At 45.4% G+C, this 26,841-nt stretch overlaps 1 protein-coding gene across 1 annotated transcript in view; it reads left to right on the forward strand.

Annotated features, from left to right (window-relative positions):
- The window catches only part of LOC127429718 (alpha-2-macroglobulin-P-like), a 53,693-nt gene that overhangs the window by 14,490 nt on the left and 12,362 nt on the right, over window positions 1–26,841 (forward strand). Inside the window, exons 15-17 of the mRNA XM_051678825.1 lie at window positions 15,243–15,368; window positions 15,538–15,631; window positions 16,042–16,177. Coding sequence (XP_051534785.1) covers window positions 15,243–15,368; window positions 15,538–15,631; window positions 16,042–16,177 — 356 coding nt within the window. The remainder of the gene's footprint in view (window positions 1–15,242; window positions 15,369–15,537; window positions 15,632–16,041; window positions 16,178–26,841) is intronic.

Here is a 26,841-nt window from a genome sequence, read left to right on the forward strand (position 1 = left end):
TGTGTTCAGCTTTCTTTCAACCTTGGCCAGTCCCCCAGTCCCTGCCGCTGAAAATACCCCCACAGCATGATGCTACCACCACCATACTTCACCGTTGGGAAGGTATTGCGCAGGTGATGAGCGGTGCCTGGTTTCCTCCAGACATGACGCTTGGAACTGAGGACAAACATTTAAATCTTCATTTCATCAGATCTTCATTTCATCAGACCAGAGGATCTTGTTTCTCACAGTCTGAGACTCCTTTAGGTGCTTTTTTGCTAATTCCAAGCGGGCTTTCATGAGTCTTGCACTGAGGAGAGGCTTCCATCTGGCCACTCTGCCATAAAGCCTAGATTTGTCGAGTGTTGCAGTGATGGTTGTCCTTCTGCAAGTTTCTCCCATCTCCACACATGATCTCTAAGAGTTCAAACAGAGTGACCATCAGGTTCTTGGTCCCCTCTCTTACCAAGGCCCTTCTCCTCCGATTGCTCAATTTGGCCAGGCGGTCAGCTCTAGGAAGAGTTCTAGTAGTTCCAAACTTCTTCCATTTAAGAATTATGGAGGCCACTGTGCTCTTGGGAACCTTCAATGCAGCCAAACAATTTTTGTATCCTTTCCCAAATCTGTGCCTTGACACAATCCTGTCTCTGAGCTATGCAGGCAGTTCATTTGACCTCATGGCTTGGTTTTTGCTCTGATATGCATTTTCAGCTGCGAGACCTTATATAGACAGGTGTGTACCTTTCCAAATCCTGTCCAATCAATTGAATTTGCCACAGGTGGATTCCAATCAAAGTGTACATCTCAAAGATGATCCAGAGAAATGGGATGCACCTGAGCTAAATTTCAAGTGTCATAGCAAAGGGTCTGAATATTTATGTCAATGTGATATTTCAGTTTTTAAGAAATTTGCTATGTTATAAAAATCATTTTTTTTTTTAGTTTTTTTTTTTGCTTTGAATGTGAATGAATGGACTTTACATTTATATAGCGCTTTTCTGACACTACACTCAAAGCACTTTACACAGTGAACAGGGGACTCTCCTCAACCACCACCAGTGTGCAGCATCCACCTGGATGATTCGACGGCAGCCATAGTGTGCCAGTACGCTCACCACACACCAACTATTGGTGGAGAGGAGAGAGTGGAGTGATAGAGCCAATTAATGGCTCTATAGATAGAGCTTTGTCATTATGGGGAATGGAGTGTAGATTGATGTGGGAAAAAAAATATTTAAAGCATTTTAACATATGGCTGCAACACAACAAAATGTGAAAACAATGAAGGGGTCTGAATACTTTATGAATGCACTGTATATATATATCTATCTATATACCTCTATATCTATCCAGAGGAAAACATGCGCTTTGAATTGTTGGACGATGTGCTGTCTGAAGAGGGCATGCAGTATATAGTTTGATAGATGATTCTGCTGACGGATGCCAGAAATTCCCAATTCATTCGTGCTACACAGTTTCATTTTGCCTGTGGCCTATGAAGTTTTATATTAGTTTGTGCAAGATGACATTTTGAGCATGCAAAATGATATTTTGAGCACACAAAGTTATTTTGCATGTGCACAAACTCAGTTTTGTAAAGCATGTATCTTCTTGCAAAGATGAATTAATTTTAAGCAAACTAAAAACCAATTTTGCACTCAAATAATGTTTATTTGTCTGTGAATTTTGCACAGAATTTAGAAATATATGTAACTCATATATATGTTGTTTTTTGCGTATGCAAGATCTCACTCGCTCTCTCCTCATCCCCACTCTGAGTGTGCTCATAGCTTTGACTGCTCACTTGCTCAACAGGGTCACAGAGTTGCAATGTGCCAGAATTTCATCCAATCAAAGATGAGGAGGTAAATTTTGATTGGCTGGCTAAATCACCAATCATACTGCTAATTAAAACAGGAGGAAGAGAAAAGGGTGATTGTTAAAGGAGTTCACCCAAAAATGAAAATTCTCTTTTTACTCACCCTCATGATATTCCAGGTGTGTATGACTTCCGTTCTTCACCAGAACACATTTGAAGAAAAATGGAAAAATATCTTAGCTCAGTAGGTCCTTAAAATGCAAGTGAATGGAGATTTCTCTTTTGAAGTTCCAAAAATCACAGACAGTCAACATAAACGTCATCCATACAACACCAGCTGTAAAATTAATGTCTTCTAAAGCGACACAATTGTTTTTGGTGTGAAAAAGATAAAAATTTAAGTACTTTTTTTTTTTTTTTACTCAAAATCATGCCTCCGGTCAGAAGCGGTACACGCATTGGCATTTGAAACACGTGAGAAATGACACACAAGCGTCACAGCCGGAAGAGCTGCACTGTTTACAAGTGAGAAGGAGGAATGCTGTTGTAGAAGAATCAACAATAATCAACAAGTGGGAAGCGGGGTGGCAGTCCAGGTAAATCAAGCTTTAATGGTTTACCAGTCTAACAAACAGTCTTTGGCTTTTCAGCTTCACAGCAGTGTATAAATAATAAAGGTTCACAGCTTTGCAGTGTTTAGCTTCACGATCTGGCAGGTCTGTGTGACTAGGACTCTCTCTCCCTCACTGGTGTTCTCAGCTGCCTTTTCAAGCAGATCTCCGTCATCACTGTAACGAGACACAGGTTACGTATCATTAATCACCAGGTGATGGCCCTTACCGGTTCCTCTCACCCCAGTGACAGACACATGACCACGTACCCCCACCACCTGACTCAGGCCCGGGCAATGTCCGGCCTGCCAAACCCCCCCCCATTCCTGGAGAGGCCACAACCACCTGTGGCCCCGGCCTGTAGACCAACTTAAATTTGAAGGGCTGAAGCGCCAAGTACCAACGAGTGATCCGCACATTGGTATCTGAGTGGAGGATGAAGGCCCACCCCAGCAGGTAGTAGCGGAGGGTTTGGACTGCCCACTTGATGGCAAGGCACTCTTTCTCGATGGTGCTGTACTTAGTCTCTCTCAAAGAGAGCTTATGACTAATGTACAGCACGGGGCGCTCCACACCCTCCACCTCCTGCGAGAGCATAGCCCCCAACCCCCTCTCTGATGCATCCCTCTGTAAAATAAAGAGGAGAGAGAAGTTAGGAGCATGTAAAAGTGGCCCACCACAGAATGCAAATTTCACTCTCGTGAAAGCCTGTTGGCACGCCTCCGTCCACTGGACCGGATCTGGTGCCCCTTTTTTAGTTAGATCAGTCAAGAGGCTGGTGACATTGGAAAAATTAGGAACAAACCTTCTGTAATAGCCAGCCAGCCCCATGAAATGCCTCACCTCCTTTTTGGACTTGTGATGTGGGCAGGCCCCTATCGCTGCGGTCTTATCAATTTGTGGACGCACCTGCCCATGACCCAAGTGGAAGCCCAGATACCGTACTTCCACCCACCCAGTTGCGCACTTTTTTGGGTTTGCCATGAGCTCCGCCTGCCTCAACGACCTCAGGACGGCTCTCAGATGCTGCATGTGCCTCTGCCAATCATTACTGTATATAATGATATCATCTAAGTAGGCAGCAACATATGCAGCCTGTGGCCGGAGGATCTAATCCACGAGGCGCTGGAATGTGGCGGGAGCCCCGAACAAACCGAACGGAAGAGTGATGAATTGGTGTAATCCGAACGGTGTGGAAAAGGCCATTTTTTCTCAGGATAATGGAGTTAAGGGGATCTGCCAATATTCCTTAATTTAGTCCAGGTCTAATAAAATTGAGCCGCACCCAACCGATCGAGCAGTTCGTCAATTCGGGGCATTGGGTACGTGTCAAATTTAGACACCGTGTTGACTTTCCAGTAATCAACACAGAATTGGACTGACCCATCTCTCTTAGGTACAAGAACAACCGGGCTTGCCAAATCGCTGTGCGATTCTTCTATTACCCCCATCTTGAGCATTGCCTCTAATTCATCCTGAATCACCTTTTTCTTGTGTTTGGGTACGCGGAATGGCCGACTACGCACTACCATTCCTGGTGGGGTCTCCATATGGTGTTGGATGAGGTTAGTCTGACCGGGAAGAGGAGAGAACACATCCGCAAACTCTTTTTGCAACCTGGCCACCTCCGTGAGCTGGGACGGCAAGAGGTGGTCTCCGCAAGGGACCGGGGTGAATGGATTGGCTTTGAAATTCACCTCTGACCCGAGCTCCGCCCTCTCCGGAACTACCATCGCCATGGACACGGGGAACGCCTCTCTCCATAATTTAAGGAGGTTGAGGTGGTAAATTTGACGTGCCCCACCTCTATCCATTCGTTTAACTTCATAATCGAGGTCCCCGTCTCGCCATGTAAACTCAAAGGGTCCTTGCCACTTGGTGAGTAATTTCAAGCTCGATGTGGGGAGTAATACAAGTACTTTGTCTCCCGGTGCAAATTCCCGTAGCACCCCTTTTATACAGCCGGCTTTGTGTCTCTTGAGCTTGGAGCAAATTCTGTTGTGACAAATGACCCAGTGTGTGTTGCTTTGAAGATCAAGGACATATTGAATTTCATTTTTGCTCTGGGAAGGTCCCACACCTCCCATATGATGTCAAGCACCCCGCGGGGCCGGCGTCCATACAGGAGCTCGAAGGGGGAAAACCCCGTGGAGGCTTGCGGGACCTCCCTGACTGCAAATAATAGGGGGTCCAGCCACTTGTCCCAATTTCTAGCGTCCTCGTGTACGAACTTACGAATCATGTTTTTTAGGGTGCGATTAAATCGTTGCACCAGCAGTTTGCAGGTGATAAACGCTGGTGCGTATTGATTTAATCCCCAGCAATTCATAAAGTTTGCGTAGTGTGTGTGACATAAACGTAGTGCCCTGGTCGGTGAGGATTTCTTTCGGAATCCCCACCCGGGAGATAATTTTAAAGAGTGCATCTGCAACACTGCGTGCTGAGATGTTGCGCAGGGGCACTGCTTCCGGATATCGTGTTGCGTAATCCACCAGGACTAACACAAACTGATTTCTGCATGCTGACCATTCTAATGGCCCGACGAGATCCATGCCAATTCTTTCGAAAGGGACCTCGATTAGTGGTAACGGGCGCAATAGTGCTGTTGGGGTGGCCGGTGGATTCACCAACTGACATTCGCGGCATGCCACACACCATCTGCACACATCCCCGCGAATGCCCAGCCAATAAAAGCGGGCCATTAAACGGTGTAATGTTCTTTCTTGCCCTAAGTGACCCACCATAGGATTGTGATGAGCCACCTGGAAAAGTGTTTCCTGACGGCTTCTCGGGACTAATAACTGAGTTGTATTTTCATGGGTTTGAGTGTCCTGCATCACTCGATACTACCGGTCCCTAATAATTGAAAAATACAGATATGTGAGGGCAACATCAGGCTGGAGCTGCTGGCCATCGATTACTCTCACTTGGTCAAAGGCATGCATAAGGGTTTCATCACATGACTGCTCTAGAGGGAAGTCCCCCTCTGTCATTCTGACGCTGAGCAGATGCGGACGGCCCTGGCTCCGCCTCCCTGGCCATCATGTCACACATCACACACCGTGTTTTTGGTTCACAGGACCCATCCACACACGATGCTTTTAATAATCTTTTAAACCCCAGCCAATTGGTTCCCAGAATCAGTGGATGGGTGAGGCGGGAATTAACCGTGGCCTCCACTCTATGCTTTACTCCCCGAAAGTGAATAACAGTAGTCACTACCGGGTATTTGTGAACATCCCCATGCACACACCTCACCATCACCTTGTGTTTTGTACCCAAAGCCCCATCATGAACCAAGCCATGGTGGAACGAGGTTTGATTACAACCTGAATCCATCAGGGCTTGGTATGTACAGCTCTTAATTTTTACCGGCATCCTGTACGTCCCTGCTCGACTGGGGGCAGACTGTGGTGTGTCGGGGACCTGAATCCACATCTCCAACTCCATCACTAGACGCCGGTCTTTTGGATGCGACCCGGCTCCCCGCAACCCCAACAGACCAGCCCAGGCTTCCTGGCTGTACCCATGGCGGCAGACACATCAACCTGGGAAGGACGACGGAGAGGGGTAGGGGAAGGGGCCAATGCATAGTGCAGCCCACGAAGGCGGGGCGTTGATTTGGGTGGAACCACTCCCCATTTCCGGGGAGCGGGTGTAGGGCGAGAGAGAGGAGAGGGAGGGGCAAGAGGAGGAGCAAGAGAGAGAGAGAGAAAGAGAGAGAGAGAGAGAGAAAGATCTGGACTGGGGCTCGCCGGCTTCCAGGTAGGCCGCCATGTGGGCTTTGGCCAGCTGGACGGCAACATCCACCGATGTGGGGCAATGGCATTGGACCCATTCTGCTGTTCCTTGGGGCAGGCGAATGGTTAGCTGCTCCAGCTCCATCAGGTCGATAAGATCCTCCATGCTGCGCCCTTCCTTGGCCAGCACCCATCTACAGCAGGCATCACGGAGTTGTTGGGCAAACACGAACAGGCGGATGGCGTCGCTCAAGGTGAGGGAGTGGAATCGCTGACGGTGTTGTTCGGGGCTCCGGCCAACCTGTTGCAGGACAGAGGTCTTCAGCTTGACATAGTCCAGGCGGTCCTCAGCTGAAAGTTGCTGTGCCGCAAGCTGGGGCTCCTCGGAAAGCAGCGACAGCAGGTGGAGGGCCCATTGGGTTCGCGGCCAGCCGGAGGCGGTCTTTTGGAGCAACAGCTGTGGCTTCGTCACTGCTTTCATGGTCACGGTGGAGGAACCACCTGAAGCTAACCAGCTCCGCAAGGCCTGCCGATCCTCGGCTTGAGCTTGGAGGAGCTCCTGGAGGTGCCGTCCTTGCACGAGCAGGGCTTGGTGGTGGGACTCCTGGATGCTGGCAGGGCACGGATGACTTTGTCCAGCAGTGAGGTGTCCATGGCGACCAATCTTCTTCCTTATTCTGGGTTTTGGCACCAGTGTAGAAGAATCAACAATAAGTAAGCGGGAAGCGGGTTGGCAGTCCAGGTTAATCAAGCTTTAATGGTTTACCAGTCTAACAAACAGTCTTTGGCTTTTCAGCTTCACAGCTGTGGATTTAATCTTCAGCTTCACAACAAGGTATCTACTCTAGCTTTAGTCATAAGAGACAACTCAATAATTAAGGTTCACAGCTTTGCAGCATTTAGCATCATGATCTGGCAGGTCTTTGTGACTGGGACTCTCTCTACCTCACTGGCATTCTTGGTGGCATTTTCAAGCCCATCTCCATCGTCACTGTAATGAGACACAGGTGTTACGTATCATTAATCACCAGGTGATAGCCCTTACCGCTTCCTCTCACCCCAGTGGAGCTTCAAAAGAGAAATCGCTATTCACTTGCATTTTTTGGACCTACTGAGCTAAGATATTTTTCTATTTTTCTTCAAATGTGTTCTGGTGAAGAAAGAAAGTCATACACACCTGGGACATCATCAGGGTGAGTAAATAATGAGAGAATTTTCATTTTTGGGTGAACTATCCCTTTAAGTAAGCTTAAGTAAGTAAGTAGCTCTTTTGTTGAATTAACTGTTTTTATTTAACCTTTATGAAATATATTTTTAGTCCATACACTGCCAATAGGTTGACTAGCTAGCTAACTATCTGGCTAGCTCTTTTCTTAGTATGGCCAATATTAGTATTTGGTTCTCTTGGCTAGCTGTCTAGGTTACCAAGTTAAACAACACAATGCTGTTACGATCTGTATTGTGTTGTATTGTTAAATGATGAGACAGAACAACTGCTACTACTGCTGAACTGGAGGGTTTATTCATTCAAACTGTATGAAATAAACATTGGTAATCTTTGATTTTGGTCTTCCATGTTTATATCACCTCTCCTCAGCAAGCTCAAAGCAGACTCAGCGAACATCGCAGTAATAATAATCAAAACAAAAATACAAATATTTGACAAATGACATTACACATACTTCAATAAAAAACACTGCCAATAATGAGATACAAATAACAAATATGTAATACGGACACATTACACACAATACTGCGGTGAAATTAAACCAAAAGAAAGGCAGCAAATGCTCATCTACACATACCATTTAGCCTGAAGCTTGTATGAACAGATTAAAGATTAGCAAGAAACTAATCAATACGAAATTAACACATGAACAAATGGGACCTGTATGAAATAAACAGAGCAAAGCATTGGCAATCTTTGCTTTTGGTCTTCCGTGTTTATATCACCTGCACGGATTAAAGACCAATTAAGGCCAACACATACACATAGACACACACCACTGTACTTGACAATAAACTTTCAAATCCCATCCATACATACATAAAATACTTTCTAAACCATTCCTAGCACTTTTAACAGCAATATTATTGCATGATATGCACTTAATCAAACTTTTGTAAACTTTTATACACATTATGCTCAAGGAGCACCATTCCTCAGCAAGCTCAAAGCAGGAGTAGGGATGGGCGGATCAATCCTAAAATATCGATAGTACTTCCGATACTGATGTTGTATCAAAAATATCGATCCTCACACAAAAATATCGATTCTAACAACAACAAAAAATTAAACTAGGGATATTATTATTTGGTTACCTTGAACATGAGCAGTAATCATAAGCTTAAAAGTGAAATAAAAAGGAATTGGCTATATTAGCAAATGCTTGTGCAGGGTGGGGACTATTTCTTTTTCCACTCATTTTAACATGCATGCTGAAAAACACAAGCAGACAAGCGCTTGGGGAATGTATCTATGTTCCCAGGGTCCAATGTTCCCAGGGTCCTAAGTTCCCAAGGTCCTTTGTATGCCTTCATAAATATTAACCCTAACCCTATAAATCTGGGGAACATAGGACCCTGGGAACATAGGACCATTTGTCATGTGTTCATTATGTGCCATATAAATCTGGGGAACATAGGACCCTAGGAAGATATGACCCTGGCAACATAGAAATGACCCCAGCGCTTGCGCTGTCACAAGGCTCGTTCAAACAAGAGGGATCAGTGCCTTGTAGAGTTAATGATAGAAAATCAGAGAAACAGCTTCTGGAGTAAATTCACACTAAAATAAAAACATATCATAACGTGCAATTTCTTATAATGAGTTAATTGTTAATGTGGGTAATTGTTGCTAATAAATAATTAGATAAAATATTTAACCATGGTTTTACTAAAGTAATATTGTAGTAACCATGTTTGTTTGTTTGTCGGGGGGGGGGGGGGGGGCTGAAACCATGGTTAATTGTGCAGTAACTATGGTTTAACTAAATACCATGGTTAAACTATAGTTACTGTAGTGAAACCATGGTTAATTTTTGTAAAGGTAAACAAAACAGAAGTCTAATAATTTTGTGTTTAGGCTCACAAATGTAAAAAAATAGAATTTAATAGAAGTATCGGCATTGGTATCAGTAGCGACAATATTGGACTTGAAATTATTGGTATCGGATCGAAAAGAAAATAGGTGGTATCACCCATCCCAACTGAGGACGTATTGCAGGCCGAACAGAAATGACGTCATACGCAATTTCAGATAAAATATAAACATTTCCCAAAACACCTTCAGTATAGTTCAAAACAGAAATAAAAGACTTGTATACACAAAAGAATATAAAATAAATGAACAGAAATAGAGGCAAATGATTTTCAGTGGAATTAATTAATTCACTGCATGAATATTTATTTCATGAATATTAACATCTGCCACACTAGCTTGGCCATGTTAGCTACCACTTTCATCTGAAATGATATTCATTTAAACCCTCCCAAGTGTAAAACTCTTTATGACTAACACAATGGTATAGTTCCCTTTCAATTTCAGTCACTTACATCGTGTCGCTGATGCATATGGGAAAAACTCCTTTTCTGTGATTTCTGAACTCCTATTGGATCACGGCAATTCAGATGCAACTGAATTGAGCCAATGGCATTGGCATCCGCTCAGCCAGTGACATTGAGCGTGCGGCGCTCAGCTTTCTATATAAGTGGGCAGCATAAAGCGATCGGTCAGAATTTATCTCCTTCACTCCTGGATTTCACCGTCAAATCGCACTTACCTGCAGTGGACGGTGCTTTCCTTCCTGATGACGACCACTCCCCTGCCGTGCTCCGGTGAGCTAAAAGAGTGAATATTTCCACGCTTGCTCTGACTAGACCGTCTTTTTCAAGATGCCATCGCGTAAGTGCAGATGTGGGAAACCTGTTCCCACGTCTGACGGCCACAAGAGCTGTGTATTCTCTCTGGGCTGCGCCCATGCAGAAGCAGCGCTGGTCGAGGCTGAATGCCCACACTGCGAGGCAATGTGCCTCAAAATGCTCCGCATTTGGATAGCGCTATTTAAGCGCAATGACCCGACCGCTCTCGCTCCGTTGCCTCCCTGTCCCTCGAGGACCTGGGGAACGATGATGCTCAATGCGAGGATATGGAGCAAACGGATTGTGAGGCTGTACCACCGGCTCAGGTCCTGCATGCACCCACACCCCCAAACTCTTCTTCCCCTGCCCTGTTCACTTCCTGTTCCGCCCTCGTGCAGTTCGGCAGCAGTGAACATGGAGAAGAGGACAATGATGACACCATATCTCTTATGGCTTCAGACACTGTCACCTCGTCCACGTCATTAGAGGATGCTGCTTCTCTCCCCCTAAAAGGCGGAGACCATTCTTCAACGGCGGATGCGGAGCTTGTCCGCATTCTCACTAAGGCTATAGACGAGCTGGAGCTCGAATGGTCACCTCTGTTAGAGCCAACCCGTTCTTGGCTGGATGAGTAGTTTATGCAGGGCCGGCAAACTAAGACCATCCCGCATAGATTTCGCCCATTTTTCCCCGAGGTCCACACTGAACTCTCCAAATCGTGGAGTTCACCATACTCGGTGAGGCTGCACCTCTCCAACACAACGGCTTTCACATCCGTCGACCGCGGAGACCAAATGGGATATGGCTCGCTTCCCCCTGTTGAACAGGCGGTGGCAGCCCACTTATGTCCCTCAACTCAAGCTGGCTTGAGATCCCGCCCACTGCTCCCATCTAAGCCATACCAGCTTACTTCGACACTAGCGGGACGCGCCTATAATACAGCTGGGAAAGCTGGTGTCGCCTTGCACACGATGGCAATGCTCCAGGTCTACCAGGCCAAAATTCGTAAAAAAATTTATGAATCCGGTCACGACCTGACCATGTTCAAAGAACTTTGCGTCGCAACCAATTTGGTGCTAAGAGCAACATAGGCCACCGCTGGGAAATCTGGTCGTCCTAGACCATCACCTTTGGCTAATGCTGACGGACATGCGCGATGGAGACAAGTCGGCCCTCCTCGACACGCCAGTATCCCCCGCTGGTCTCTTCAGCAACGCAGTGGAAGCCCTATCGGAGCGCTTACAGACAGCCCAAAAACAGCAGCAGGCTATGAAGCATTTCATGCCTAAATGAGGCAGTACCACTGCTCAGCCCAGCCGTTCACACTCCACTTCAACACAGCGCCCCCCTAAATGGCAGCACTCTACTCCCCAGGCCCCTCAGGGTCCATCTGAGCTGGCTGTTCACCCATAAAAGCCTTTGCCGAAGCGCCGCTATCCGCAGCCACCGCGCCCAAGGGCCCCGCCCATCGGGAAAACCTTCCTTTGATCAGCCTCAGCGTTCCTGATGGCTTCAGCAGCGTGAAGAGGAGTCCGCGTTGTTCACCGCAGGGAAGCCCCACCCCCAAGTGGACTCTCACAGAATCCCTGTTCTGTCTACCCGCCATTCCTGTTTGGGAGATTGTTCACAATTGTTTATCTGTGCCAATAAAGTGTATGAAAAATGTGCACTCTGCCCACCTTGCCGGCAGTGCGAAAAAAGAAAAATACACAAACACTCACGAAAAGAGCTATGTTCCTCTTCACGCACCCACACACATCCCATAAACTGTCAGCCCTGCCCCTGGGCCAGGCACCGTGTTAAGCTCTTCAGTGATCTCGCTATCCCCACCCTCCAAGTGAATAAAAGTGTGGGAATCCCTTCCCAGCATATCAAATTGGGTGTGAACAACTCTAAAGCACGGTTACACACTTCAGTTTGCGAGACGGCCGCCGCGCTTCAATGGCATGATGCCGTCCACAATTTCATCTCAAAACGCTCACATTCTGCGTGCAGAAATCAACAGCCTGCTTGCAGTACAGGCAATAGAAACTGTCGAGCTCAGCGAGCATCAAAAGGGCCTTTACAGCCGTTATTTTCTTGTCCCAAAGAAAGACGGCAGGTTGCATCCAATTCTGAACCTAAGGCTTCTGAATCGTGCACTGTCAAAGCGCCCATTTCAAAATGTTGACACAAAGGCTGATCATAGCACACATCTGTCAGAATGACTGGTTTGTCTCAATAGATCTGAAAGATGCCTATTTTCATATCCCGATTGTTGCTCATCACAGATGCTTCTTGAGGGTCGCATTTGAGGAGACGGCATATCATTTCACAGACCTGCCGTTTGGCCTTTCCCTTGCTCTGCGCACATTCACAAAATGTGTGGATGCAGCTTTAGCCCCTCTGAAAGTGGAAGGGCTGCACATACACAATTACCTAGATGACTGGCTAGTTTTAGCACAGTCAGAGACTGTGGTGCACTCGCACAGGGACAGGCTGCTCGCGCATTTGAATACACTTGGCCTACGGGCCTCATTAATTCCCAGTCAGGAAATATACTTCCTGGGTTTGCGTTTGAACTCTGTAACAATGCGTGCTTCGCTCTCGGCCGAGAGAATACACTCGATATGCAACATGGCAGTGAGTTTTAAATTTGGCAGGGCTCTGCCTCTGAAATGCTTTCAGAAACTCTTCGGGCTTATGGCAGCTGCAGCGGCGGTCACTCCCCTTGGTCTGTTACACATGAGACCTCTGCAATGCTGGCTCAACTGGCAAGTTCCTAAATGGGCATGATGCTATGGGCACCATCACGCTGTAGTCATCAACCACTGTCTATCTGCAATAGTACCATGGACAGCTCCGGGGTTTTACCGGCCTGGGGTCACCTTAGGTTTTCAGACGCAAAGTAGTTACTACAGATGTGTCCAACATGGGCTGGGGTGCATTATGCGACGGCCGCCCGGCATTCGGGGAACGGACGAATGTAAAACAGACCTGGCACATTAACCGCTTGGAGATGTTGGCAGTTATTTTAGCCCTAAAAGCATTCAAGTCAGAGGTGACGGGGCATCATATTCTGATTCGCACCGACAAGAAGTCGGTAGTGGAATACCTCAATCACCAGGGTGGTGTGCGATCTCCAGCAATGATGACACTCACGTGACAGCTCTTCAAATGGAGCGGCGAGCGTTTCCTGTCATTACAGGCAACCCATGTTGCCGGAGCCTTGAATTTCAGAGCGGACATGCTCTCTCGACAGTGAGTGATCACAGGGGATTGGAAACTCCACCCCCTGATGGTCACGGAGATCTGGAACAGGTTTGGGAGGGCGACGATAGATCTATTCGCCTCCCAGGAGACCTCTCATTGTTCCCTGTGGTATTCCATGACAGCACAGGCCCCGTTGGGGGTGGACGCTTTAGCTCACAAATGGCCAGCGGGTCGAAAGTATGCATTCCCCCCACTGCACCTCATTCCTCCACTTCTCTCCAAAATCAGGGAGGAAATGGAAACAGTACTACTGATCACGCCGAGGTGGCCGAATCAACCGTGGTTTCCAGAAACAGTGGAGCTCCTTTATGTGCATCCGTGGGAAATCCCACTAAGACGAGACATTCTTTCTCAAGCTCGCAGCTTGATTTGGCATCCGTGGCCGGAGTTATGGAACCTACATGTGTGGCCGTTGAGCGGGTCGCGTCGGATGACAAAGACCTCTCACAGGCAATAAAGAATACAATTTTGCATGCTAGAGCCCCATCTACGAGACGGCTCTATGCTTACAAATGGACTGTGTTTGTGAAATGTGCAAAACGCGACGTGACGATCCCGTTAATTGCCCTATTTCTGTCATTTTGGAATTTTTACAGGAGCGCTTAGACGCAGGTCTTACTCCGTCTACGCTAAAAGTATATGTAGCCGCTATTTCGGCAACTCATGCAGCTGTAGGGGGCATACCAGTAGGTAGACACTGTTTTGTGGTCAGCTTTCTAAGTGGCGCGAGGCGATTGAATCCTCCCCGCCCAGCTACAATCCCTACATGGGACCTGGCCTTGGTGCTGAATGCACTGACTAAAGCCCCTTAGTCCACATTGTCTGTGTAGCAGCATTAATTCATTGTGTTCTAAGGTCCGCTTCGAGAACTTGATGAATTCACTTCACTTCCGGACTACACGCGCCTGTGCAACAATGCAGTACTCGGCCCTTCATGTTAAGCGCCGTCATATTTCGATTATACTGCCTAATTACACCTCATGCAGTATCTCTAATGTCTCCGCTGTGCTTTAAATGTAAAGCGGTGCCACACTCGGGCCATACCACTTGAATATATATTTACTATGTTTCCCACACAAATACATTAATATACTTGTGTCTCGGTCACGCCTTAGACACTCATTCTCTGGTTAAAAGATAGATATGTGCTGTGTTTCCCTTAGTGGAACTACCAGACTGTGCACCTGGTTGTGCTCTACTAGGTCTGCTTGGAGCCCTCTTAATGGCAAAGCATCCCACTACTGAGTGATGCGAATGTGCTTGTTACCTCGCCCCCTCAGAACTGTCAAGGCGAGGTTGATTTCTTAAACACATCCTATAAGCTAAGCATTGTATCTGAATGACACAATCTCATGTCCTGCCCCTTCTATAGACTCGGGGTAGTTACAACAAGATTCACTCTTGAGTGTTATGTGTCTTTTGTCCAGTACTGCGGCGTGATCGTACACGTTCCCATAAGCATCAGTGACACAATGTAAGTGACCGAAATCAAAAGGGAACGTCTCCGGTTACATATGTAACCTCGGTTCCCTGAGAGGTAGGGAACGAGACATCACGTAGCTAGCCACGCTACCGGACGTCACTATCAGGTGGCTCAGCCGCCACTTTCAGTTGATAAATTCTGACTGATTGCATTATGCCGCCCGCTTATATAGAAAGCTGAGTGCTGCGTGCTCAGTGTCATTGGCTGAGTGGACGCGAATGCCATTGTCTCAATTCAGTTGCATCTGAATTGCCATGATCCAATAGGAGTTCAGAAATCGGAGAAAAGGAGCTTTTCCCATAAGCGTCAGCAACGCAATGTCTTGTTCCCTACATCTCAGGGAACCGAGGTTACATACGTGAGCGGAGATGTTTTGTGGGGACTTAAAGAAATAGTTCACCCAAAAATAAAAATTCTCTAATCATTTAGAGTGGTAAGATACAATCTTTGTGAATACGGGCCCAGACTGATAATTTGTGAATATGTTCCCATCACAGATCTACAGCATGCTTCCAGTGCAGTCAGTATCAAATTATCCTTATGGAGTTGAAGATGAGCAACACTGTTTGCATGTCAGACCCCGTCGAGCGGTGTCAACAGACCACGCCTATGAATCCTTAAAGGTAACAAGTGGCTCACATGATTGATGATGAATTTGATCGGCTGTCGTACTTAATAATCAATAATTATAATACATGCATAAATACCTTAAATTTAATTGTATATGAATGTACACTGGTCATTATTCTTACACAATTTACAAGACTTTCATTTGATTTGGCTGTTTGATAGAAAGTGGGATTGAAGATGGCAACAAATTTGGCTGTGCGAGAACCTCAGTGTCTTACATACAAGGGCTTGACTTATCACAGATACCATAATAGAGGTGCATCTATTATCATTTTTACATACTTTACATACCTGAGAAATTATAAAAATTTAGAGAAATGCCTCATCTATGGCTGAAGAATTCACCATTAATAAGCATTTTATAATGATGACTGTCTTTTGTGATTTTTTAGATCTATTTAAAATAAGTTGAATATGAAAAATAAAATTATATATATGAATAATACAAAATATATACAGGTAATGTAACATTTAATTGATAGCAAAAGTTGGCTTATATCTGAGTGTTAGTAAATTAGCATTTAGTTCTATAATTTTGCGCATTGTTGAACAAATTGAAAAGTTAGAGGTACACAATAAAGCATGGGTATTAATTAGCTCTGGATATTAATGGGTATTAATTGCTTTATGGAATGCTACAAATATTGCATCTGTACTTTGTTTCAGTGATGTATGATTATCATCCCCATCCGGTTGCAATGGTTGTGCTGAGTGGGAGTTTAGGTGGAGGTGATCCACCAGTTGAAGTAACAGTTCGGACCATCTTTCCAGAAACATGGATTTGGCAACTTGCTGAAGTTGGGTTAGTAAAGTAACCATTCAATGTCCATTATCTGCAAATATAGCTTTTGCATTTAATATTGTAATGGCAGACTGGAAAAGGCAGGACCCAACTGCAGTTTTTAATAAAAACTCATAGCACTAGAGATAATGTAAAACTAGAACAACTAGAACACAAAAGCACATTACAGGCTGAATAAACAGAACAAGAACCACAATGAACAGAGGAAAACAGATTAAATACACAGAGACTAATGAGCAAACAAGGAACACCTGGGACTAATGAACACAAGAACCAATGGACAAAGACAAGGAAAAGAACTACAAAACCCATAATCAAACAAAAGACACGAAGTGAACAATAAACAAACATAACGACCCCTGGTGGTCGCCAGGGAAATCCTTACAAATATCATATTAGAACCACAATATCTTCCCTGCTGAATCTACCCTAATGCTCAGCAGTGATAATTTTATGAACACAGAGAAAATGTCCTTGATTCTGTTTCAGGTTATCAATTCAGAGTGTTTTATATCCATGTATTGAATGTTGTAATGCAGGGCTCTTCAACTACATCACTAGTAACGTTACTTAAAAAACCTTAATACAGCGCATTTATTTATATCAACATAGTCACAGGATATACTGTTTATTGAATTATATTTTCAAACATGACTTATACACTTAATAACAAATAAATGTTTATCAACTTTGAAAAAAACAAAACATAGTAAACATCTTAACATTTTAGAAGCCTTTTTTATTTTATTTATTTTTGTCACACATTACACATTTTGCATTTTATTTATTTATTTATTTAAATTTTTTTTTTTTGGAACATATTTTATGGAACATGGTTGAGAACCACTGGTTTAATACATGTCTTCTGAAGTGATGCAATCGGTTTGGGGTGAGAATAAACCAAAATGTAAAAAAAATTTCACTGTACATCTTGCCATTGCAGTCTCTAGGAACAATCATGATTTTAAGCTCGGTTACACTTTCTATTGCTTGACACACGTAGAGAGTACTAGATGATGCAAGAAAGTGTAATCGAGTTTGAAATTTATTGATTTATTGTAAAAGAGTTATATTTTGGTCTGATCTCACCAAAAAGTGATTGGACAACTTCAGAAAACATGGATTAAACCACTGGAGTGGCCCTACCACTCAGTTCACTTGTCATCCAAATGCAGGCCATGTCCGCATCTCAGCTTCTACATCATGACAAACAAACCAAATGATGCTAAACAATATGTGATTTAACTGGGATGAATACTTGTGTAGTACATGTGTAGTTGATAGTAAGTTTATAATGATGTGCCCAACCGAGTAAAGTCATGACATGATGCTGCATTAGCAAGTCATCTGTTGATTATAGTTCATGGGTAGTTAATAATGAGTTAATGATGTGCCCCACCAAGTAAAGTCATGACATGATGATACATTAACAAGTCATCTGTTGATTATAGTTCATTAGTAGTTAATAATGAGTTAATAATGATATGCCTCACCAAGTTGTCACGGCTCCGAGTTTGTCAGTTTATTCTGTGTGTTTTGTTATTTTCTCTCCCTCATGTCGCAAAGCCGGCATGCATGAGCAGTGTTTTTCTATGGGAACATTGATTGTTCCCAGGGGAATGCTGATCATGCCACTAATTAGCGTGCTAGCAACACCTGTTTCTCCTCTATTTCACTCCCTACTTAAACCCTTCATGTTCTCAGTATTCTTGCTAGATTTTTGTTTGATGTGAAGTAACTTACCTCACTCTGTCTGCCTAGTTGGTTCTGTCTCGTGTATCTGTTTGGTTGCTCATCTCTGCCCACGTGTCGGGAGTGTGGTTACCTTCCAGCTTGCTGTACGTTTGTTCTCTGCACTCACAAATCTTCAAAGGAGGATTCCTCATCTCTACCCGTGTATCGGGAGGGTGGTTACCTTCCAGCTTGCTGTACACTTGTGCTCTGCGCTCACGAATCTTCTATGGAGGATTCCTCGTCTCTGCCCACGAGTTGGGTAAGTGATTGTCTTCCAATCTGCTGGCCGTTGTTCTCTGCACCTCACTATGCTTCAACGGGGGATTCCTACGAGTCTGCTCCTGACTTCCACAATGCACACACTCGTCTACAAACACACTCTTCATGGATCTGCCCATTGTGTGGCAATGGCGTGCACTCATCCCCAAAACTCCTTCCCTCAACTGCAGCCATTGCCAGGATATCCAGTCTTCGCCAGCACAGTTAAAGTTATAATTTATTGTTAATAAATCCTTTGAACTGTTCCTCTGCTCTTGGGTCTCTTTGTCTTGCTCTCGCTCCCTGACAGAACAATTTAGCCAAGTATGGACCCAGCGGAGGAACCTACTCTTCGCTCCGCCCTCTCTCAGCAGGGAGCCTTACTAGGACGTCAGCAGGATCAAATCTCCACATCTAACCAGGCTCTGGAGATGATGGCATCGGAGCTCACTAAACTCATCTCTGTTGATCAACAACTCTGCCTACCTCCTGATGCTGGTCCCTCTCAGGAAGCACCCTCACCATCTCCAGCGGTTCCCCACGTTTCTGGGCATTCAGAGGCTCGTATCCCTCTTCCAACCCCGTATTCTGGTGAGGCGGGATCCTGTAGCGCATTCTTTTCACAATGTTCTCTGTTTTTCATGTTACAGCCCTCTGCTTTCCCGTCGGAGACTATGAAGGTGGTGTGTGTGATCACATTCCTCACCGGAAGGGCCGGTGAATAGGGGACTGCCATGTGGGACAACAGACATCCTTATTGTGCCTCTTTTCACACTTTCTCCATGGAGCTCCGCCAAGTTTTTGATCGCTCGGCTCAAGGTCAGCAGATGGCGAGGGTGTTATCCAGACTGTCTCAAGGAGATCGACGAGTCTCAGATTATGCGATCGAGTTTTGCACCCTGGCTGCTTGTGAGTGGAACAGCCATGCCATGTGGGACCAGTTTCTGCATGGGCTTTCCATAGGCAACACCGCTCTCCACCTCCTCGGGTGGCTGGCCATTCCCTCCGTTCCACTACTTCAGCCAGGTCACCAGAATCACGCCCAACATTGAGCCCATGCAAGTCGGGAGACTTCAGATTTCACATAAGGAGAAGCAGCAATGCCTCGTTAATGGACTATGCTTTCATTGTGCCCAGTCTGGCCACCTCTCTGCTTCCTGTCCAGTAAAAGACACTGCTCGTCAGTAGGAAGGGGGTTACTGGTGAGGAAGACGGCTTTTAACACCCATAGGGGGTACTTTGAATATTTGGTTATGCCTTTTGGATTTGTCAACGCCCCAACAGTCTTCCAGGGGCTCGTAAATGACATGCTTAGAGATATGGTTGATCATTTTGTGTTTGTCTAACCTGATGATATTCTGATCTTCTCCCAGAATATCCAGGACCATGTTCAACCCATCATGAAGGTGCTTCAGTGACGACTAGAGAATCGGCTGTTCGTCAAGGTGGAGATGTGCGCTTTTCATGCACTGTTGGTTCTGTTCCTGGGGTTCATTGTTTAGTCCAAGGGAGTGTACATGGACCCTGCTAAGGTCAGAGCTGTCTCCGACTTGCCAACCCCAGATTCTCGCAAGGCACTGCAGGGGTTTCTGGGGTTTGCTAACTTTTATCGAAGATTTATTAGAAATTGCAGTTAGCTCGCCGCACCACTGAGGGATCTCAACTCCACCCGCACTGACTTTTGTTGGTCCCCGCAGGCTGATTTTCTACCACACCCATTTTTGTAACTCCCAACCCTACAAGTCAGTTCCTGGTGGATGTGGATGCGTCTGAGGTTGGTGTTGGGGCAGTCCTGTCACAGCACACTTCCTCGGATGGAAAGATGCATCCGTGTGCTTTTTTTGCACCGCTTAACACCAGCAGAACGGAACTACAACATCAGTAACCGAGAATTGCTGGCTGTCCGGTTGGCCTTGGGCGAGTGCTGTCATTGGTTAGAGAGTTTGGGGGTACCTTTCGTGGTCTGGACTGATCATAAGAACCTAGAGTACATCCGTTGTGCCAAACGCCTCAACTCTAGACAGGCTCACTGAGCATTATTTTTCAATCACTTTAATTTTATCCTTTCGTATTGCCCGGGCTCTAAGAACATCTGACTCGTTGTCTCAATATTTCAAAGTCGAGACCTCCACCATTCCACTGGATACCATCCTACCCGGCACTCGAGTGGTGGGCATGGTATCCTGGGAGGTGGAGGCTAAAGTCCGTGCTGCACTACGAAACACAGCACCCCCGCCACATGCCCAGCAGGTCAGTTATTTGTTCAGCGATCAGTTTGGACACATGTTCTACTGTGGGGTCACTCATCCAACCTTGCTTGTCATCCAGCACCTAGATGCTCATTAGACAGTGTATCTGGTGGCCATCGCTTGTGCAGGACGTACGTTGGTTTGCTGCCGCTTGCCTCATCTGTCCCTTTGAGACCATGGTTACACATAGCCATAGATTTTGTAACTGGTCTCCAACCGCCCCCCCCCAATGGCAGCACAGTCGTTTTGACTGTAGTAGACCAGTTCTCAAAGGTGGCTTATTTCATTCCCCTCCCCAAATTACCCACAGCCAGGGAGATAGCAGTAACAGTTTATAAACCTCTGACTGAGGCCCTCAATTTGTGTCACGTTTCTGGGAAGAATTCTGTTGACAGCTTGGGGCTATGGTGAGTTTGTCTTCTGGGATTCACCCCCAGACAAAACTGGCTCCGGTGAGTTTGTCAGTTTATTCTGCGTGTTTAATAATTTTCTCTCACTCATATCTTGCAGGCAAAGCCAGCATGCATGATCAGTGTTTCCATGGGAACAGTGATTGTTCCCAGTGGAACGCTGATCATGCCACTAATTCCTCTAATTCACTCCCTACTTAAACCCTTCATGTTCTCAGTATCCTTGCTAAATTGTTGTTTGATGTGAAGTAACTTACCTCACTCTCTCTGCCTAGTTGGTCCTGTCTCATGTATCTGTTTGGTTGCCCATCTCTGCCCTCGGTCGGGAGTGTGGTTACCTTCCAGCTTGCTGTACGTTTATTCTCTGCACTCACTTCTTGGCTCTACACTCCTCCCGGCGTTGCCTCAGGCCGGGAAGCCCCCGGCATGACGTACATCCCCCTCCCTTCCTCTCCGGGGGGGGGGGCGTGCCTTGGCTTGGGTCATTCCCGCCTTCCTCGACCTGGGAGGAGACAGGAGGGGAAAAACGACAAAACAAAATGGTGAGGGAAAGGCCAAAATGGAGCGACAGAGAGAGATAGAGGAGAGAGAGAAAAAGAAACTCACTGGTTCTCTGATGCGCCGTCGCATGTTCCTCGATCACTACTCCACCCTCTCAGGCGGATGGCAGCCGCTCCTCCCCGGGCGGACCGGAGTCAGACCTCCGACCCCCAGCGGACAGAATGCCCCTCCGCGTTCCCGGCGTCCCGTGGGGACACTCCTCCGCCCCTGGCAGCGGCCCTACCACTCCAGGCGGTCGGGGAGTCGCTTCCCTCCTCCCCCCGTGGCAGTGTCGAGGACTCTGCGACGGGAATCCCTCCTCCTTCCTGGGTTTCGGCACCAGTGTAAGGGGGTTCAGTGGAAAGGAGGAGGCGAGAACCGGCTTAATAATATAAATAATCATTTAATAAACAATTTAAACAAACACACAACCAAAAACCACACAGTACAGCTGCCTGCAATTCTCTCTCTCTCGAACTGTCGTCCCTGGCCGCCTTTATCCCTCGTCATTCCAGCCCGGCCCCACCCTTCTCGGCTCTACATACACATGCACCAGAGTGAAATAAAGACCAAACATTTTTTTTAAGATCTGCTTATTTGAAAATCCAAATCCACCAGCATATATGACATTAAAAACACAACATTTTAAGGGAAATTCTCCTTTAATGAGGAGGAAAAAAAACAATACTGAAATACAAGTGTCAATCTTCCACCAAGATGCTTTAAATGAATGAAATCTTTTTTTAAAAAACATATACAAACTCAAAAGAAATCCAAACAAACCTGTTAAGACATACAAAGCACTTTTAAATGATTTATAAGGTGTGTTTCATCTCTCTGTATATCTCCTGATGTCAAATTGGAAATACTAAAAATTATGTTAGCACTTAATACGTTCAAATAACAAAATTTACTCCCCATAACAATACTCCCCATAATGTTGTCAAAATGGATATTATGAACACTCTGATTTCAATCCTTTAATTCAGTCCAACAAAACAGCCAATAATTTTAGATAAAAAATGTCAGCATTACCATAGGAAATAGTGGCCAGCAGCCAGCCAACACCTAGAAATGTTAAAGAAGATGATGATGATGATGATGATGATGATGATGATCCAATCAATATCATCATTTTGAATTTTTATTTTGAGTTCTGATGAAACTCACAAAGTAACCATGAAAAATATTGAGAAATATATATATATATATATATATATATATAACAAAAACAAATATTGATCCAGCAACATAAAGACAATCTTCCTATTTCTATGGTATGGATGACGAGTGAATTGAGTGGTAGGCCGAGTATGAAATGAAAGGGATGGACAATAACATAAAATGGGTTGAGATCAAGTTATTGGTAATCATTATTATTTATGTTTTTCTAAAAAAATAAATAAACAAATAATAATAATAAATTATGTCCATTTAAAAAATGGCGGAATTATACTGCATCATTCAATGACGTTTGTGGCAAAACTGCAGGCAGCTAAATGCATAAATATTTAAATTATGACAACATTAAATATGTATGTTTAATTCGAGGTTGAAATACTTCACATTCTTTCTTATAATGATTTAGTTTATTCCCTAATGTTAATTAATGCATTAACTATCAAACATGTACTAACATGTAATTAAGGTGGCTGTTATTAATGCATGAATTCACATGAGTCATGTTGTAGTTAATGTTAGCCCTTCATTAGTTCGTTATTGACCTATTCTTAACTCATCATTAATTTATTCGGAAGTAGCTATTAATTCAGGTACTAATTCATGATTATTCATGTACTGTTATTATAAAATGTTACAGAGTAGTTTTGTAAAATGTAAAAATTAAGACTGGTTGGCACTTAAAATTTATGTGGCTTGTCATGAAAATAATAATGCATCACACTGCTGGTGGTTATGTGTCATGAATGTTCCTTTTTCATCTTTAAAAAACAAAAGTCATTTTTGTAGAGAGCAGGTTTTAGGGTTTGTTTTCGATTTGGTTCTAAATTCTGTTATTTTAGAAAATAATTATTCTAAAACTATAGAAAAAATAGTAGGTTGATCTTGGATCAATTCTAGAGTAGGTTCTAGAGATTTGTTTTTAAAGGTTTTTTGTAAAGTAGGTTGATCTTGGATTAATTGTAAAGTAGGTTCTATATCTGGTTCTAGATTTGTTCTAGAGTAGTTTTTAGATTTGTTCTAGAGGAGTTTCTAGATGTTGTTATAGACAGGGGCGTTGAACCGTGGTAATAGTGGGCCTAAGTAACAGGGGCCCTCACTGGAGGGGAGCCCACAGAAAGGCTATATTGATGTTCCATGATATTATCAGGAAACCGTTATATGTAATAATAACATGCTATTGGTAGGAATAAAACATCACAATACTCAGTTATCCATCTGTTAAAATGGGGAGTCACCCTATTATCTACACTGTCTTCTTCCATGTTAGTCATCCTCCTCCTAACCCCCCAACGAAAACAAAATTGGTTCAGTCTCAAGTTCAGCCAGCACGCTGTGTACGGTGCAAACTGAGTTCATGTCATTCTGTGGTCCATTAATGTATCTACAGAAATGAAGATGAAAATGGATGTTCAAAAGAGAAAGGAGCGGAGAAAGAGAGAGAGGTAACAGACAATTTAGGAGTTTCTTGCAGAAGAAATGTCAGACATTGCCTACATGTCAACGTAGCTACTCAGGTAAATATTTGTTAGATGTCCATGTAAACAGAGTCCAAAATTAACACTCGACACGCGGCAAATGCGAGAAAAAAATTGCCTTTGTTTTGGCAAGTAAATGAAATGGAAATATTCAGCAGTTGGCCGGTAACATTATTAACAGCTGCATCATTGCATGCTTTACACTGAACAGTGAGGACAATAATCTGACCCTTGCTAAATACAGTGACGTGCACGATTCTAATAAAACTTAACATCTCTTAACATCTGTCACCACTCATGCATCTATAAACATCTTTTACCTCAGTGAAAATAAATTACCATTAGATGTTTATTTATGATGCCTAAAAAAATGTCTCCAGAATTCCATGAGACACATGTGGAATATTCCTTACATTAAGCCAAATAACCCTGTGTAAATGCCAGTTAGCGGTTAAGACTCCCCAAGACAACATGTACAATATACATGTATAATTTATTTTGTTAGGAGGCTTTATTTTATTTATTTATTTTTTTGCAGAGGCTATTTGCACTCCTAATGAAATACTAACATACAGTATAACGGCATCACTTATTAATTGTTTTTATTTAGAGTCCCACAGACACCCTACACCAACCCCTACCCTTAAACCTAACCCTAACATTCCCTTACAAAAAAATAACCATGGTTCCCTGTCTGTCACTCACTCCAGTGTCGATATAGTGACACTAGGGGTTCGCTCTTGAGAGCCCTAATCACCTTTGCTTTATTCAGAAAAGGCCAATGAAAATTGGCGAGTGGAATTTGCATGCCACTCTCCGCCCCAGACATTCGGGTATAAAAGGAGATGGCGTGCACCACTCATTCAGACTTGTTCTTCGGAGCCAAGCGCATGTGTGTTCGTCCCGTCACCTTATCTTCTGCTGCTGGAATTTACGACGCATATCAGCGGTCACCCTTGCACGATCGAGTGTCGTGCTACCCCTGGGTGCTTCACCGGCTGACTCTACAGGTGATAAAAGAGTATATTTCAAAAGAGTATATTTTTTCTAAAAGAGCTCGCACAACCGATTGCCATCTTTTTAAAGATGTCCTTTCTCCTTTGTGCTACTGGGTGTGGCCGTTATCTCTCCCCACCGGATGGCCACGAAATCTGTCTCGAGTGCTTGGGTCCCCAGCACGCCAAGGCAGCTTTCGTGGAGGGGTCATGTTCTCTCTGCGAGAACATGCCCATGAGAATGTTGCAGTCGCAGCTCTCTTCCTTCTTCGTGAAGCAGAGAGTCACTGCAGTGCAGCCACCTGGAGGAACCGACCAAGGCTCCCTTCCAAGACGTGTATGTTTTCTTCGTCACTCATGGTGAAGGCTTACAACGCCGTGGGTCAGGCCACCTCCGCCCTGCACGCCATGGCCATCCTGCAGGTTCACCAGGCCATGGCGCTCAAAGATCTGCACAAGGGTAGGACCGACCCAGGGTTTATGCAGGAACTGCGTACCGCGACCGACCTCGTCCTACAGGCGACAAAAGCCACGGCGCATGCCCTGGGCCGGACGATGTCTACCTTGGTGGTTCAAGAGCAGTACCTGTGGCTCAACCTTGCAGAGATGCGTGACACCAAGAAGGTCCGCTTTCTCAATGCACCCATCTCCCAAGGGGGACTCTTTGGCGACACTGTTGAGGAATTTGCCCATCAGTTCTTGATGGTGAAGAAGCAGATGGAGGTCGCCTATAAGCCTACGAAGTCTCGCGCTCCATCTGCCTCCCGCAAGGGCCGTCCTCCTGCGCTGTCGGCCCCGGCTCCCCCACCATCGGAGCCCATACGCCGGCCTCTGAGAAGAAGATCCTCCCGCAGGAAGGTGGCACTGCCTGCCTGTCAGCTGGCCGCCAAGAACCACGGACGGGCTTCAAAGCGGTCCTGAGACAGGTGACCCAGGGATGAGGCAATTCTCATTGACTGGCCTGACCCAGGTGTGCATACAGGCCCCACTCCCGCCCCTGGGCCAGCACAAGGTGAGTATCCTCGTAGCATCGCCGGGTGCCTTTTGGGCCCCGGCACCCAATTTGTCATTAAAAGAGCAGTTTCCTCATTCCCTGGGTCATTCTCCAATGCTCAGCCCCTCTGGCCCTCACACTCGTGAGTCAGCGAGCAGGACGCGAGTTCCCTTGTTTACCATCAAAAGAAAGCTGGCAAACAGGTAAGTACGGTGGTTTTTGGAGCCGCTCGCCCACCCCAGCCACCGGCCACCGTTGCGGGCTCACGGGGCAGCATGCCTCCCCTGGACAATTTTCCTGGTGGGGCGTCTGCTCTGCCTTGCTGTGAACCACCCGCCCCAGTCGTGATAAATCCAAACGTCCTCTTGGTGCCGTTAGCACAAAGGCTGGAAGCCTAGTTGGCACTTTCCAGCCTGTCCCGATGGCTCATCAAGATGATCCGGCTCGGCTACACGATCCAGTTTGCCAGACAGCCGCCCAGGTTCAGTGGTGTCCTCTCCACCACAGTGCGAGCCGAGGATGCCTCTGTCCTTTCACAGCCCTTATTTTATCATGCGCGCGGGGGGGGGGGGGGTTGCGCCAAATCCTGTATCTGCGTACCTTGAACAGCCTTTCACGGGCTTCCATTCAAGATGTTGATGCAGAAGCACATCCTGATGTCCGTACGACATCAGGATTGGTTCGTGGCCATCGACCTGAAGGATGCGTACTTTCACGTATCGATCCTTCCTCGACACAGACCCTTTCTTCAGTTTGCCTTCAAGGGATGAGCATACCAGTACAAGGTCCTCCCTTTCGGTCTGTCCCTGTCTCCTCACGTCTTTACC

The sequence above is a fragment of the Myxocyprinus asiaticus genome, chromosome 39 (genome assembly GCF_019703515.2).
Source record: "Myxocyprinus asiaticus isolate MX2 ecotype Aquarium Trade chromosome 39, UBuf_Myxa_2, whole genome shotgun sequence".
NCBI lineage: Eukaryota > Metazoa > Chordata > Actinopteri > Cypriniformes > Catostomidae > Myxocyprinus > Myxocyprinus asiaticus.